The sequence below is a fragment of the Exophiala bonariae genome, assembly GCF_035927105.1.
Source record: "Exophiala bonariae strain CCFEE 5792 chromosome Unknown scaffold_2, whole genome shotgun sequence".
Classification (NCBI taxonomy): domain Eukaryota; kingdom Fungi; phylum Ascomycota; class Eurotiomycetes; order Chaetothyriales; family Herpotrichiellaceae; genus Exophiala; species Exophiala bonariae.
The window spans coordinates 512,572-526,224 of record NW_027042477.1 but is presented as its reverse complement, the minus strand read 5'-3'; the positions used below and the strand labels follow the sequence as shown (position 1 = coordinate 526,224).

General features: G+C 48.4%; 4 protein-coding genes across 4 annotated transcripts; 1 reads left to right on the top strand and 3 right to left on the bottom strand.

Annotated features, from left to right (window-relative positions):
• Window positions 1–365: 365 nt before the first annotated feature.
• DBP2 (ATP-dependent RNA helicase dbp2) lies at window positions 366–2,686 on the bottom strand (the record flags this gene model as incomplete). The annotated part of the gene is made up of 5 exons (XM_064848279.1): window positions 366–565; window positions 617–745; window positions 1,220–1,327; window positions 1,380–2,491; window positions 2,631–2,686. 5 exons carry the CDS (start codon window positions 2,684–2,686, stop codon window positions 366–368), a joined length of 1,605 nt encoding a protein of 534 aa, XP_064710903.1.
• Window positions 2,687–3,203: 517 nt separating this feature from the next.
• Window positions 3,204–6,528, bottom strand: LTR84_004703 (uncharacterized protein; the record flags this gene model as incomplete). The annotated part of the gene is made up of 2 exons (XM_064848278.1): window positions 3,204–5,339; window positions 6,352–6,528. The coding sequence occupies 2 exons, from the start codon at window positions 6,526–6,528 to the stop codon at window positions 3,204–3,206; spliced, it is 2,313 nt and encodes a 770-aa protein (XP_064710902.1).
• A 750-nt stretch (window positions 6,529–7,278) lies between these two features.
• Window positions 7,279–9,159, top strand: LTR84_004702 (uncharacterized protein; the record flags this gene model as incomplete). The annotated part of the gene is made up of 1 exon (XM_064848277.1): window positions 7,279–9,159. One exon carries the CDS (start codon window positions 7,279–7,281, stop codon window positions 9,157–9,159), a length of 1,881 nt encoding a protein of 626 aa, XP_064710901.1.
• A 901-nt stretch (window positions 9,160–10,060) lies between these two features.
• CHS1 (Chitin synthase, class 1) lies at window positions 10,061–13,515 on the bottom strand (the record flags this gene model as incomplete). Its single annotated transcript, XM_064848276.1, has 2 exons — window positions 10,061–11,346; window positions 11,400–13,515. 2 exons carry the CDS (start codon window positions 13,513–13,515, stop codon window positions 10,061–10,063), a joined length of 3,402 nt encoding a protein of 1,133 aa, XP_064710900.1.
• Between the last annotated feature and the right edge of the window lie 138 nt (window positions 13,516–13,653).

Sequence of the window (13,653 nt, the reverse complement as noted above, 5' to 3'; positions counted from 1 at the left end):
CTATTGAGTCTTAACATGCTACTCATGCTTCAATGAAAGCGTGCACATGCCATCCGTTGATTTGACACGTTTGCTTCCAGTCACTGATCGTTGATACTCGGTATGTCAGCAAGAAAATGTCCAGCAGAGACAACCTCTCCTGAAATCCACAATGTCTTTTCATCAAGAAACTTGATTTCAGCCCGCACGTTAAAACACAACCCTGTCTTGACCTTTGTTATCCGCAACCTTGAACGCCGTGAACCCACCAATGCAATCCACAAGAGGTCTATGTGATATCTCGCCTGAAAAGAAACAAGTGTATGATGCAAGAATAACGAGAATCTCGATCATCGAACGGCGTACATTTCGGAGTCACGGCTTGTTTACCATCTGCTTCTGCCAAGTGGAGCAGAATTGCTGGCAGTATATCCACCGCCACGGCCACCGCGATGGCCACCGCGACCGCCATAACCGCGACCACCGCCACCACCTCCTGAGTAGCGGCCCATCTCTGCAAGACGAGGATCAATAGTCTGCTTCGATTCTTGCAAGATGTTGACCAAGTCACGGGCTTGTTTGGCATCTATGAAAAAATTAGTATTGAAAACCCCGGAAAGGATCAAAGGCGACTTACTCTCAGTGGTGAACAGTGTAATTGCGGTTCCTTTGCGACCTGCGCGACCGGTTCGACCAATGCGGTGAACGTAATCCTCTGAATTGTTGGGATAGTCATAGTTGAACACATGAGTAATATCGCGAACATCTTGACGAATAGGTTAGCATAACCAGCCAAATGGTAGTCTTACGGAGGTGTTGGGGACCATGTGTGGTCGTGTGAGCGGAGATGCAATCACTCTCTTTTGACACTCGGAGCATTCATCATTGTGCGAAATGGCCAATGTCCATGTCCCGGGAAATGGCAACAGTCTACGGTCCTTTGGAAGAAGTCCTGGATTTGCAGCTTGAATGATCAAGTTAAGTAGACCTCCACTCGTTCGCAAGACGAATCGAAAATGGAGGTTAGATATGCTGTCTCCCGGCAAACTGCAAAAAGATTCCAAGAATTTCTAGGTTAAGGACCAATGAGAGCACGAAGCCTGGGCAAGTTACGCATGTTCGAGGCGTAACAAGAGAAGAGAGAGCGCATCATATCACACGACGGCAATGGTAACAAATGCAAAAGATAAAAAATAGAAAAATGGAGGGAGGGAGGGGAGGGGCTGTTTTCTTTTCATACCAATACCACGAGACGCGACGTCCGTAGCAACCATGATTGGGCTTTTGCCAGTCTTGAATTCGTTCAAAACCCAGTCACGTTCGTTTTGTTGCTTGTCGCCATGAATAGCTTTGCCACAGTTAGTAAGATCTGGATTCGGGTTGAGACAAGGAAGACTTACAAAGTGCTGGCCAACCATCTTGACGGAGAAATCTTGTAATGTCGTCTGCAACACGTTTGGTTCCAGTAAAGATCAGAATTTTGTTCGCCCGATCCTCCATAATCTGTTCGAGATGTTTGGTCATGCGATCTCTCTTCTCGAATTCTGAAACGACTTCCACAATCTGAGTGATGCGATGATTGGCAGACAAATCCATGGAGCCAATGTTGACCTGGATGAAATCGTTGAGGTAATCAGATGCCAGTTGACGGACGTCCTTTGGCCATGTTGCCGACCACATGCAAGTTTGACGATCAGGACGAATCTGACCAATAATTTTTCGGATCTGAGGTTCGAAACCCATGTCCAACATGCGGTCAGCCTCATCAAGGACAAGGTAAGTGACACGACGTAGATTTGTCTTTCCAGATTCAAGCATGTCGATGAGACGTCCTGGAGTGGCAATGCAAACTTCAACACCTCTGCTTAGATCGCGAATCTGACCACCTTTGGGAACACCACCATAGACACAGGTATTTCGAATGCGGGAAGATTTACCAAATTTGGTAATTTCTTGTTGAATTTGAACAGCGAGTTCTCGAGTTGGTGCCAAAACCAGGACGATAGGGCCATCACCCGGGGCAAGAAGGGGCTGGGCGTTTATGTGAACGATAGCAGGAAGGCAGTATGTCAAAGTCTTTCCGGACCCGGTCTCGGCAATACCGACAACATCGCGTCCAGACAAGGCCATAGGCCAACCTTGAGATTGAATGGCAGTGGGATGAGGGAAGCCTTGAGCCTTGACTTCTGACATGACGTAGGCAGGAAAGCCAGCCTCATCAAAAGTCTCAACAGGGCGGGGAACTTTGGAGCCTTGGATGGAGATTTCGTTCTTTCTGCGGAAGTCGTCTACGTCGCGCTGGGAGCGATTGGTGACAGCAGGGTCTTCCTTGTAAAAGGATTTCTCAAACTTGGGCAGAGTGTCGAGATCAAAATGTTGTTGTTTCAAGCCTGCGCCCAGGTTGGACATTTTATCACCGCCGCCACCGCCAGAGAAACCATTGGAGCCGCCGTAGCTATGACCGTTGCTGTAGCCGTTGGATCCGCCGTATCCGTTAGACTGACCGCCATACCTATTGACTTGTTAGTGATGTTGGAGAATAGATAGGCAGCCGCGCCGGAGCAGCAACGATTGAAATGATGATAGAAATCATGGAAGAGACTTTAAAAGACATGGGAGAAATATGTATGAAGGCACAGAGGGAGACATACCCATTGGAGTTTCCATTGTAGTCGCCACGGGAGCCGTAGCCACCACCGTAAGACATGTTGGGCGCCAGCTTGCTGATTTCCGACAAGAAAATTGAGGATATGCGTGAGGTTGGATGAGCGGGGTCTGCAGAGTAAGAATCGAGTGGTAAACAATGAGAAAGAGAAGAATCCTTTCAAAAATGAAGGATGGAAAGAAGGATGAGGGAAGAAGTCGAAGATGAGGTTGTGTCAAAGAGATAGACAAGGAAGGGGCGAAGTTTTGAAATGGTAAAATTTGGAAGCGGGCGATGAAATTGAGCCGGAAAAACTCGAAAAGCGACAAAATGCCGAAATGGAAGGTTAGCCGAGACTCCTTGGCAGTGAAATCTTTACCCCGGCCGTGTCAATAATGACTGACGTCAAACAGTCACATTCATCTTCGACTAACATCACCATGGGCAGGGTCCAGGTCTGGAGCAAGGCATTACTAGTACTACTAACTGTCGAACTTTTCATATAGATTACAGTGGGAGTGAGTGACGATGTTATCCCCGTATTCCTCTACAGAACACTCTCGGCACTGCAAGTCGAACCTCAGAACTGCACAAAGTTTCCAGTATTCCACATATCCGCCATGTCAAAGTCGAACAGCGTGTCCGAGAAGACATTAAATGGTTGCCCGGCATTGTCAAATACATCAATCTCTGGTAGAGGTTGATTCGAATCGGGATTTCCACTCATCCCCACCAACGTAGTTGCGCCACTCATAGCAGCCTCCTCAAAGCCACTGGCAGGGGTGGGTTGGGCAATTTGTTCGGACATCATGAAAGTATGCAAGCGGGATACTCGATCCGCTGTTTGTTTGGTAAACTCCTCGGTCGGTAGTAAAGGGGACAATTTCGCTCGCAGCAGACCCAGTGCACTTACTCCCAACCAAAAGGAGTGAAATCCTTGACCAAGACTTCTGATCCGATTCTCCATAAGATCAACAGCTTTCACAACCATTTCCACTGCCAAGGTATTGTCTTGTACCAAATCATCTACGGCATGACGCGAGACAACAATGTCGTGACAAAGCGTAAGGCAAGCTCGATATACATCCTCGCGGAGGTTGGCAAATAAAAGGCTCACACTCTGATGCATTTCTGAGTAGAACCTGAGGGTGTTCAAAGCGGCATTTCGCCGCGCGGCTCGTGAGAAAAAGTATCGTGCTTGTCCATCCTGATAAGACAAGGTAGGTTCGTGGATGAGCAGCAGGAACTCGTAGAGGAGCAATCGAGACAATGATTGTGCGGTGGTGCTGGATGGATTCTCCTTCCATGACGGAATGTCGTCAATAATTCTTCTGATTTTCTGATCATACTCGGCGGCAGTTTCATTCTCGAAACAGAAACGTATACTATTGATCCTTGAAAGCATGTCTAATCGTATGTGCAAGTGCTGCTGGGCCAAGCACAGAAACGACGTCCTGGTGAATTCGTTCACGGGCCTTGTAGGAGGCATCCTCTCTGTTGTCAGGTCAAAGTCCTCATCATGGATATTTAGAGGTGGTAAGGTGTCCCAATCATAGGGGTGGATAGTCGCAGGCATCCCTCGATCAATACAAGCCTGTGTTTCAATTTCCAGGATTGTAAACCACAATCTCCTGCGCATTTCCTGATCGAAGACACCGATGCTCTTGCTCAAGAATGTCGGCTCCCTATGCAACCCAGCAGACATGGCGAGTCGTAATAGATGTCCACTTATGGTCCATTCTCTTTTGATCTTGACACAATTGAGCCGTTTTGCAATGACCAGCAGGATGTGGATCTGGAAAGTCTCCATGGTAACGTGTTTCTGGCTTTGCATGTCAAGCCACTGCTCGGACCGCTGGATCCAGTTCAAAGACATGTCCCGGGCTGCAGAGTTCCGTCCATGAAAGCCCGTGGGTCCTCCCTCTACTGAGGAATTAACACAAGCGCAGATGAGAATAAGTTGAACCAAAAATGGCGCCGATACCTCACTCGAAGACCTCCGGAAATCTTTATAGCTCTGAAAGAAGGTCGGTGTGTGGAGAATACGGTAGGTCGTCTCAATGGTAGCAAAGTATTCCTGCACGAGGGTATCGGTCCTCTTCTGATCAGGGACCATGCTGGCCAGTGTCTCAAAATGAGGAAGATCCCACGAAGGTCCCAGCTCCTGACGTTTCTGTTTGAAGGTCAACCTCGTCTTTTCCAAAGCCGGGATGTTCAGAAGTATTGTCTTCACAAATTGTGAAAGCTCCTCATATTGAAGAAGGATACCTGCCGGGTGACTAGGTCCAAAGTATTGTGTTTTGAAGCCTTTTCCTCGCAGTAAAGCTCTTTCGTAGTCCTGTGAAGAGCCATGATTTGGAGAGTTCCCAGGGAACATCGGGTGTCCCATACCCAAGTACTTTTCCGAAGATACTGGTCTAGAGCCAGCAGCCCTCACGTATGTCTCCAATTCATAAACTCGTTCTTGAAGCTCCAACAACGAGCGAGTTGGAGGGCGATTCGGAACTGATGGGTTGTTCATTGCAGCCTCGGCATCAGGCTTCGCCCTCGCGTTCGCGTGCTGCCTCGACCGGGATTGCCAAATGTTTGCATCCTCAGTCCACGAGTTAACGGATTGCTCGCGATTTGCGTTCGAGCTTCCCTCGGATCCAGGAGTGGGTATTGTATGATCGGCTTTACCGGTGTAAGAGACATAGTCGCAGGTAACATTTCCTCTCTGACATCGAGTACATGTAGGAAATGTTCTGTCACATTTTACCTTCCTTCCGCGACAAGCAACACAAGATAAAGCTAAACGACGACGCTTTTGACCCATTGCTTTGACCTGTGCGAACGGTGCGTGCTAGGTACAAGCAGCCTTAAGACCGAGAGCGGTCGAGTTGGGAGGCACGACCGAGAATGATCCAGAGCTCGTGCAGTTGACCAATTAACGGGATCTTTCTTCCAGGGTGCGTTTTACCACAATTCGTAGCGTCCACCCACTTCTTGTTGGTTTTCTTATTGACTGTCTGAATTCTCCTCCCTTGGCAGATTCAATCGGGAGAGCGAGCGAGTTGACAATCGTTGCCGATACCAAGGTTTGCAAAAGTGAGGTGCCTGGAGCTGTGTCCTGTTGCCTAGCCGATCTGTTGATAGCTCGCTATGACGCCGCTTACGAAGACTCACTGCAAGAGAAGCAAGCTCTGACTAAATCTAGGTGCATCGGCTGGACTGATGGTTCCTATCTCAAAACGAGCAGTTGGTTGTGGTGGGCCTGACCTGTCTTCATGGTTCGGTCCTAAGTTGACATTCAAGCGAGGTTGGGTTGTCTTCGGCCGAAGATACTGCCGAGTTGATATTCGGTTGAACTATGACTAATGCTTCTAAACCTGAGTATGGGGGCTTAAGCGGCAGTTCTAGACTTGGATGTTATTTCGACTTCTACTCGTACGGGTGATCCTTAATCAAATGCAACGTACTATATCGATGTTTTATTGAAATTCGTGACTGAGATCTCGATTTCCGATTCTGTTTGGGTCCTGGTCCTATCAGGGTCTGATTTGAGGATCATGATATTTGGCATTAGATGGCCTGGTTCTCTCTCTGTGTCTCTCCCCCCCAGAATCGACCGATGACCAGAGCGAATGGCACGGAAATCTTAGACAATCACAGGCTATTTCGCCTTCCGATGTTTAATGATCGGCTGCTGTTGGCTCCGATGATGCTCAAAGAATAGGTCAAGAACTAACTGTCGCGCCTTTGGTCATGGCTGGTCTCGTCTGCCCATAATGAAACCCTCGACTTGCACCAAAATTGGCTAATGTGGGAACCACCTCAGAGGGGACATGTCCTGCAGCATCTGTTCTGACAGAAGGAGATTGCAACTTGCGTGACTTCTCATTTGTGCTGGCTTCGAGATCAGCCATGGGCTGCTTGTGTGTCTGTGAGCGGATCGATCGCCCGCGCTTCGTGCACAGACGATGACCAATATAGCCAGTCATCGCAATCAGTACCGCCAAAGCAACAACAATCCCGACGCAACCTACAATGTCAACTGCCATATTCAAGGTCGAGGTTCCGCTTCTAATCAATTTTGAGATGGTGAGATTGTGGGGGTTTAGAATGAATTTTCTGCTGATGGAGATATAAAATGTCAAGCGCCATAATTGGTTCGTGTTACCAATGAGTCGTGATATATGGACACTGGCATTATCATCCCCTCGTTTGCATTGTCGTCACAATGCATGGAATTCACAATGAAGGGTTACTGGACACTGAGCATTGAAGCACCTCAAGAGGACAAAGATCATACTACCTTGAAAGGACACGCACAACAAGACAATGATGAGAACAATTGATGCTTTGGTTGCTCATCAACTTTCCCTCAATATCGATGCCTCCTGGCATCAGCATCTGCAGGGTATAAAGGCATCCAACTTCAGCAACATTCCAACCCGGATCAGCCTTTGCAAACTTTACGATCGAATACATACACTTTACAAAGATCTTCTACAGATTTATTCAACACCACTCCAAAACACTATTTGATTCGCAAAACTTGCAGATTACCCTGAATACTTCCAAGGCTCAGTATTAATCACAACTTACAACAGAACCTCAAACAACAACACACTCACGCAACATCTTTCAATACCAAATAAAACTCAGTAACACTCATGGATTCCGACACTCAACACAACTCGCCACCTTCAATTGATTTCAATCCCAACTTGTGTCTTGAAGGCCTTGACGTCGATCTTCAGTTCGAAAAGCTAGTCGCCGACATGCAACCCACCAGCAGTGCCACTCCGGCTAGTTTCCAGGCTCTACCTGCGTACAATCTCGAGGAAATCCTTGGCTTGTCCGGACTGGAGGATCCATTCCCACCCTACACTCCACCATCCCCAGGGACAAATTGGGAGGAATTCTTCTCGAAGCAACCCGACATCGACCTTGATACAAAAGATATGTTTGCCGAGTTCACAAGTCTCGATGAGAGTGTGGAATTCTCAGATTTGTTCAACAGTGACATCGACATGACGGATTTCTGCGAAACCTCTGAGACGGCTCCCTGGATCAGCACTAGATTTTCTGGAGACGATGCAGTTCTTACACAATCGCCTTCTACTATCCCAGAAAATCTGGAGGCTCAATCTTCAAAGTTACCAGAATTGGATCTTGATCCAATGGATTTCGATCTCACTCTGCCATTAAACACGGATGCTATCCTCATGGACCAAGATATCCCCATTCCCACTGACGATCTGTTCTTGGATATGGACCTTGGTTTCACCACTCCAGAACGCATTCTAAACAACGACATCAATTTCGATGGAGTTGATGACCTGTTCTCGGAGTTTGACTTCAGTGACTTTAAATTCCCAGGCTTGGATCAACCAGACAATAGCCATTTCAATCCTCAGTCAATCGAAGACAGCCCCAAACCGGAATCCCTACCCAGACTCCCAACCCAAACTGCACCATTGTTACCCGAAAATGCTGCACCTCCAAAGGGCAAAGGACGGTTCTTATTGCTGAAAAACGGCCAAACTGTACTGAGTGTACCTCCTGAGGGACTCGGAACATTATTGAATGGTCTCTCGAATTCTGGATCGACTGTGGAACTTGTCAACCAACGACCTGCACAAATGCCTCCACGACAACGACTATCAAATGCACCTCTACCCGACTTCAATTTCCAATACTCGGAAATCGTCGATGGACCAATCTCCAGCAATGACCCTGTTCCTGTTCCCAGCTGGAAGCGCGACATTGACAAGCTTCTCCCTCCACGACGACCAGCAGGGCCAGCAGTGGCTCCTCAACAGGTCGGCCGCGGCGCCGGTGTTCCTAGAGGCACTCCACCCATCACCATGACAAAGGAACAAGAGCGCAAGCTCGCCAAGGTCATGGCAGACGTCCCTCGACGCAACCGCGCTCTTCTCGACCGTGTCCAAAAGCCACGCTACCCTGAAGACAACCACCGCTCCCGCCACCACCGCGAACGATCAAGAGAAGCTAGGTCCCCCTCCCCCGAGTCCGAAAGTGATTACAGCCGACACATTCGTGCAGCTCGCCGTCACGCCCAGGTCTCGAAGCGAGTCCAATTCGAAACCGCACGCCACCACGAACGCGCCCGCGCCCGCGGCCCCGGACGCGAACGCGAACGAACACAAGCCGAAATCGCACGCGAACGTGCCCTGGCGCATGAACGCGAGCGAGACGAACGTGCGCGCAAGCGCGACCAAGCCAGCCGTCGTCCTCCCACCTCGTTATCAGGGAAAGCACGTGGGCAAGCCGAGCGTATGCGTGAGCGACGGGATAAGGAGGATCCGGGCCACTCGTACCGAGAGGCTCTATCTCTATCCCTATCGCCCAGCCCACCACCGGCCCGATCAGCAGCCAGACACGCTGGCGCTGATCGCGGTGCTGTTCGCCGCTCTGATCGTGTTCATCGTTCCGACCGCTCCGACCATGATGGTGAACGCCGTCCCTTGACACGCCGATATGCTCGCCAGCATGGTGTCTCCCTCCAACCCCCAGACTTCTTTTCCTAACCCACAAGGAGGATGTCTGGACTACCAAACCTCCCACGAGGTAAAGTATCTGCCCCCTTTTCCCCCACCGTCCTTGCAAGTTTTCTGATAGTTTTAACATTTTTTTGAGCAATCTGCCCTCTACGCTAATAATACTCACAGGTCCCATCCGTACCGAGCGAGCAATTGAAAACAATAAACAACCAAAAACACATCAAAACACAAAATATGAGACGACGGCAACATCGATCACAACCGACGATAAACCCGACCTCCCATGCAACCCAAAAAATCAGACTTTTGTTTTTTCCAAATCGCGAGCGAATACAGATCGGAACTTATTTCAAGAGTACGGAGTCTCAACGAATAACATGTTAGGAGAGACACACTCAATCAAACCAATGAATGGTAAGTATGTAATAAAAATCTAGAAAATGAAAGCATCGCAAAAAAAAAAAAACCGGTAAGCGAAAACCGGTAAGTATCAACATCCTGGGTCCGCGACTTGGATATGTCTCTGCTGGGAAGCAGATTCTTTGAATTGACTAACACCACAGCTCGTGCAACATCTCTCGAAGCTCCTCCCCCGACCCACGCCGGACAGAAGGGGGTCAAAGGTTGTGATTTTGAACTTAATCTAACACGGGGCAATGATTCGTCAATCATTTCATCACACTAACTCAGCAGCTTTTGTGTCTCTGTAGAAATCCTTTCCGTATCTCCTAGTACAAGTACACCCAAATCAACACCTAGTGCAGCTTTCCAAGAGGAAGCATGCATCCTATCTTCCCATAACTCGTCCGATGCTCTATCATACCAAGAAAGGCAAGCGCGCTGGTACAACGCATGCGACCCGAACAATATCGTGACAACTCCATTACAACCATGAACATCATTATTTACCCAAACCCTACGGGGGTGCTCATTTCTTCCCGATCCAACTGAACTTCTCACTGATCTTGCTGGTAACATCACTCAAACTCATGCCAGAGCCGCTGGAACCAGTCATTCCGGTCTTGCCTGACTCTGAGAAACCGCTACCTACTCCTTGCTTGTGTCGGCCATGCTCATCGCCGCCTCCGAAGATGCGTTCGAACTTGGCTTGAATCCTGCCTTCTACAATCGCAGAGATGACATTAATGATCAAGAAGGTAGAAGAACCAATGGCACGGAAAAGAGCCAGTCCAGCCACGGTCCAGAGGAGGAAAATGAGGTAGGTGTTCTTGTTGATATGGCTACCCACTGGATAGGCTTCTGAGACCGCCATCGCGAGAATTGCGTTGCAAACAAGCCATGTCGCCACCATGTACGTCCGAACAGATTTGTAGTAGTCTTCCTGCATTTGACTTTCGCTTGGTGGTGGTTTAGGTGCTTCAAGCCGGTCTCGGAGATTGCGGAGTGCAACATCGTAGCTCGAATCAATATCCAACTGATCTGAGAGCATCTCCATCTCGACAGTATTTCCAGTGCCGGTAGCTTTGGCCATTCCAAGATCAGTGTGCAAGACATTGTCACCTTTGGTTCCCCAGGTGACGTCGTGAGTGTTACAAAACGCGTAGACTTGCAAGGTGCAAATATATGAAGGTAGTAATGCAAAGTATTGAGCAGTACTGGTGAACATGTGCCATGGATCAAAGTAGAGGAAGGACATGAGGAAGTAAAGACCGATCGTGCTGACAGTGCTGACAATCAGATTGGTGAAGACGTTATTTCCCAACTTGTATGGCGATTTTGGGTCGGTCTCTTCCAATGAATGTGCTGTCAATTGTTTGATGACAATGTAGAGCGACGCGAAAGTGGTGTAGATCATGATGATAGCGTAAGTAATCATACTACCCATGAACAAGCGTTTGGCACCCTGTGGTCTATTTCCCAAGCTGACAATGAATTGTAGACAAATGGACAAAACAGTCACGTATCGTAAAACCACAAAGATGTACTTGCCAATATTGTGACCAAATGGATCGAGGAGTGGATCCGCCAGAGAGCCGGCGATGAAGTAGAAGGTGAGATAGAAGTTGGCCAGCGAGAAAAAGGTGAATATTAGTGAGACAAATTGGTACAGGAATTCGATGTGGAGCAGGATCTTTCGAGTCAAAGTATGATCTGTTGTCCATAGTTGTTTAAAATGAACAAGAGAGTATACGGCAGCAAAGAATGCACCATTGAGCCATCGTCGACGTTGAGAAATGAATTCAGGCACCGTATCTGTATTCGAGTTAGCAAGGATTTACTGACGGATATGTTCAACAAGATCTTACCAGGAACATCTGTTTCGCCATAAGCACTCTTGACGAATTTCAGAACCCATTGTTCACCACGTTTGGCCACCAATTCCCAGCAAAGGATTCGATCTTCAGCCAGATACATGTTTGCAGTGAAAACATCGGCATCGGCACCATGAAGGGTTTCTCCTTTGAAGTATTGACTGAGCGGCCCATGTCCACTGGGATCGTTCTGGAGTGCGTAATAGCGATATGCTGATAAAGCACCGGGTAGCACCGTGATGTAGCCGAAGACTGACTCCAACGGCTTATCGAGGATATTGCTCATTTTGTACTCAAAGTTCTGAGAGGCAACGAGTGGATTGAGCAGACCCATCCACCCTTTTCCTTTGTCGGCTTTAATTTCACCCGCTGCACCCGCAACGTTTGAGTCTTGGTCAAATGCTTTCCAGAGATGGTATAAAGCTTTCGAATCTGGTTTTGTGCCAACGTCGAGTAGGATACAGACATTGGGGACAAGAGCCCTGCCAAAGGCATTGAAGAACCATCTGTGGGAGTTGAGCTTCTTCTTGTTCTGTTCTTTCAAGCAGAAGATCATCTGACAGGGTACGATGCCCTTTTCGGCGCCCTTGAACTTGAGTGTTTCATCCAGAGATACCTGTGTAGTGTATTCATAGACATGGGCAGTGACTTCCTTGTCATTGACAATATTTTTGGCCAGACCTTCTTGATAGACGCCCAATGCAGCCAAAGCGTTCAAGGTTCTCGGGTGCACTTTCTGTCTACCATCTGCAATGACACAGACCACAATCTTCTGCCACCCATCCTTGCCCCATGTTCTTGATTTTGCCCTTGAGCAGAAATGAGATATGTTCCGCATGATTCCGTGCATAGTCCTGGTAAATTCGATTTCGCCTTCATTGTACATGGTGACACAAATGAAAAGCTCCGTTTCTCGTGTGGTCGATCCAATATTCTGTCTGAGCTTGTAACCATTGACGACAAAATCATCTGGATCGCACGTCACCGCTGTATAGCGTAGGTGAGTGAACTCGCGCTCATCTCTTCGTGGCAAGAAGCTGTGTAGAATAGTCGGGATTTTGGTCTCCAGAATCAACTCGCCATTGATCAGATGGACCTCTTTCTTGGCCATTTGAGCTTCTCTCAACCCTCTTCGATCTTGTTGCCCATCAGGTGCAGAACCATATCGATCTGTTTTCTCGGTCATAGCATCTTCGTTGTCATTTCCGTTGTCCTCAGTGAAGGTGGAGTCTGTCATATAAGAGTGAGCCGATTTGAGGCTTGCTCGTGGGTCATGGTCGGGTCTGATGGAATGACCACTTGAGAAGATATCACTTCCAGCATGTGTGTCTGGCATTGGTATTGTGGTCTCGGCCGCTCCACCTTTGACCGAGAATAGAGGCGCAGGAGGTAGGGGGCGTCTCGGACTCCCTCCATATTGTGATGAAGGTGTGCCTGGACGAGGACTGCCATTAATGTCAGGAGGTTCATAGTTGATACTTGAGGCTCTTCCCCAATCTGTAGATGTTCGTGACGGGGTGGAGGGTCGTATGGGAGATCGAGGATTGGCTGTGGGAAGGGGAATAGATGGAGCTCGGCCAAGGCTTGAACTAGGTCTTGAGCTGTATGCTGTGGAAACTCCGGGTCGATGATATCGGTCAGGGGATGTACGACTAGAGGTGGTGGACCTGTGGGTTGGGTTTGGGTCAGTTTGGGGACTTTTTCTCATCTTCACGGTGGCTCTCAGGGTAGGGGTCCGCCCAATAAACACATGAGATTCGCGGGAGTGATTCAGCTCTTTCTCCGCCTCTGAAATCAAAGAGGCGACTTCACTTTCCACTCGAGCACATTTTGAAGGATCCTTGAGTGGAAGGTCATCCCAAGAAACACGGGATATTCTTGGGGATGACAATGGCTTGCGAATCACCAACGAGGGAGGTATGTCCTGGGTAGAACCACTGGGAGTTTTCACATACGATCTGTAGTCATCCTGAGCGTGCGGGAGCAGTCTCAGTGACGAGTTATTTCCTGGGATACTCATATTGTCTTCTTCTGTAGGTGTGTGTACATAAGAGGGAAGTCCATCGGGATAGCTTGGAGGTGGGCGAGTAGGTGTTGGAGCGCCGTCCATTGTGAATATGTTAAACTGGTTTGTTTACCAGCGGAAGGATAGTTGGAGGTGGGATCAGATCAGAGTTGTGTCCATGCGCAATCAAAAAGGATATACTATTGAGAGTGCGCAAACCGACTGGAAATAGATGTTGCCTGT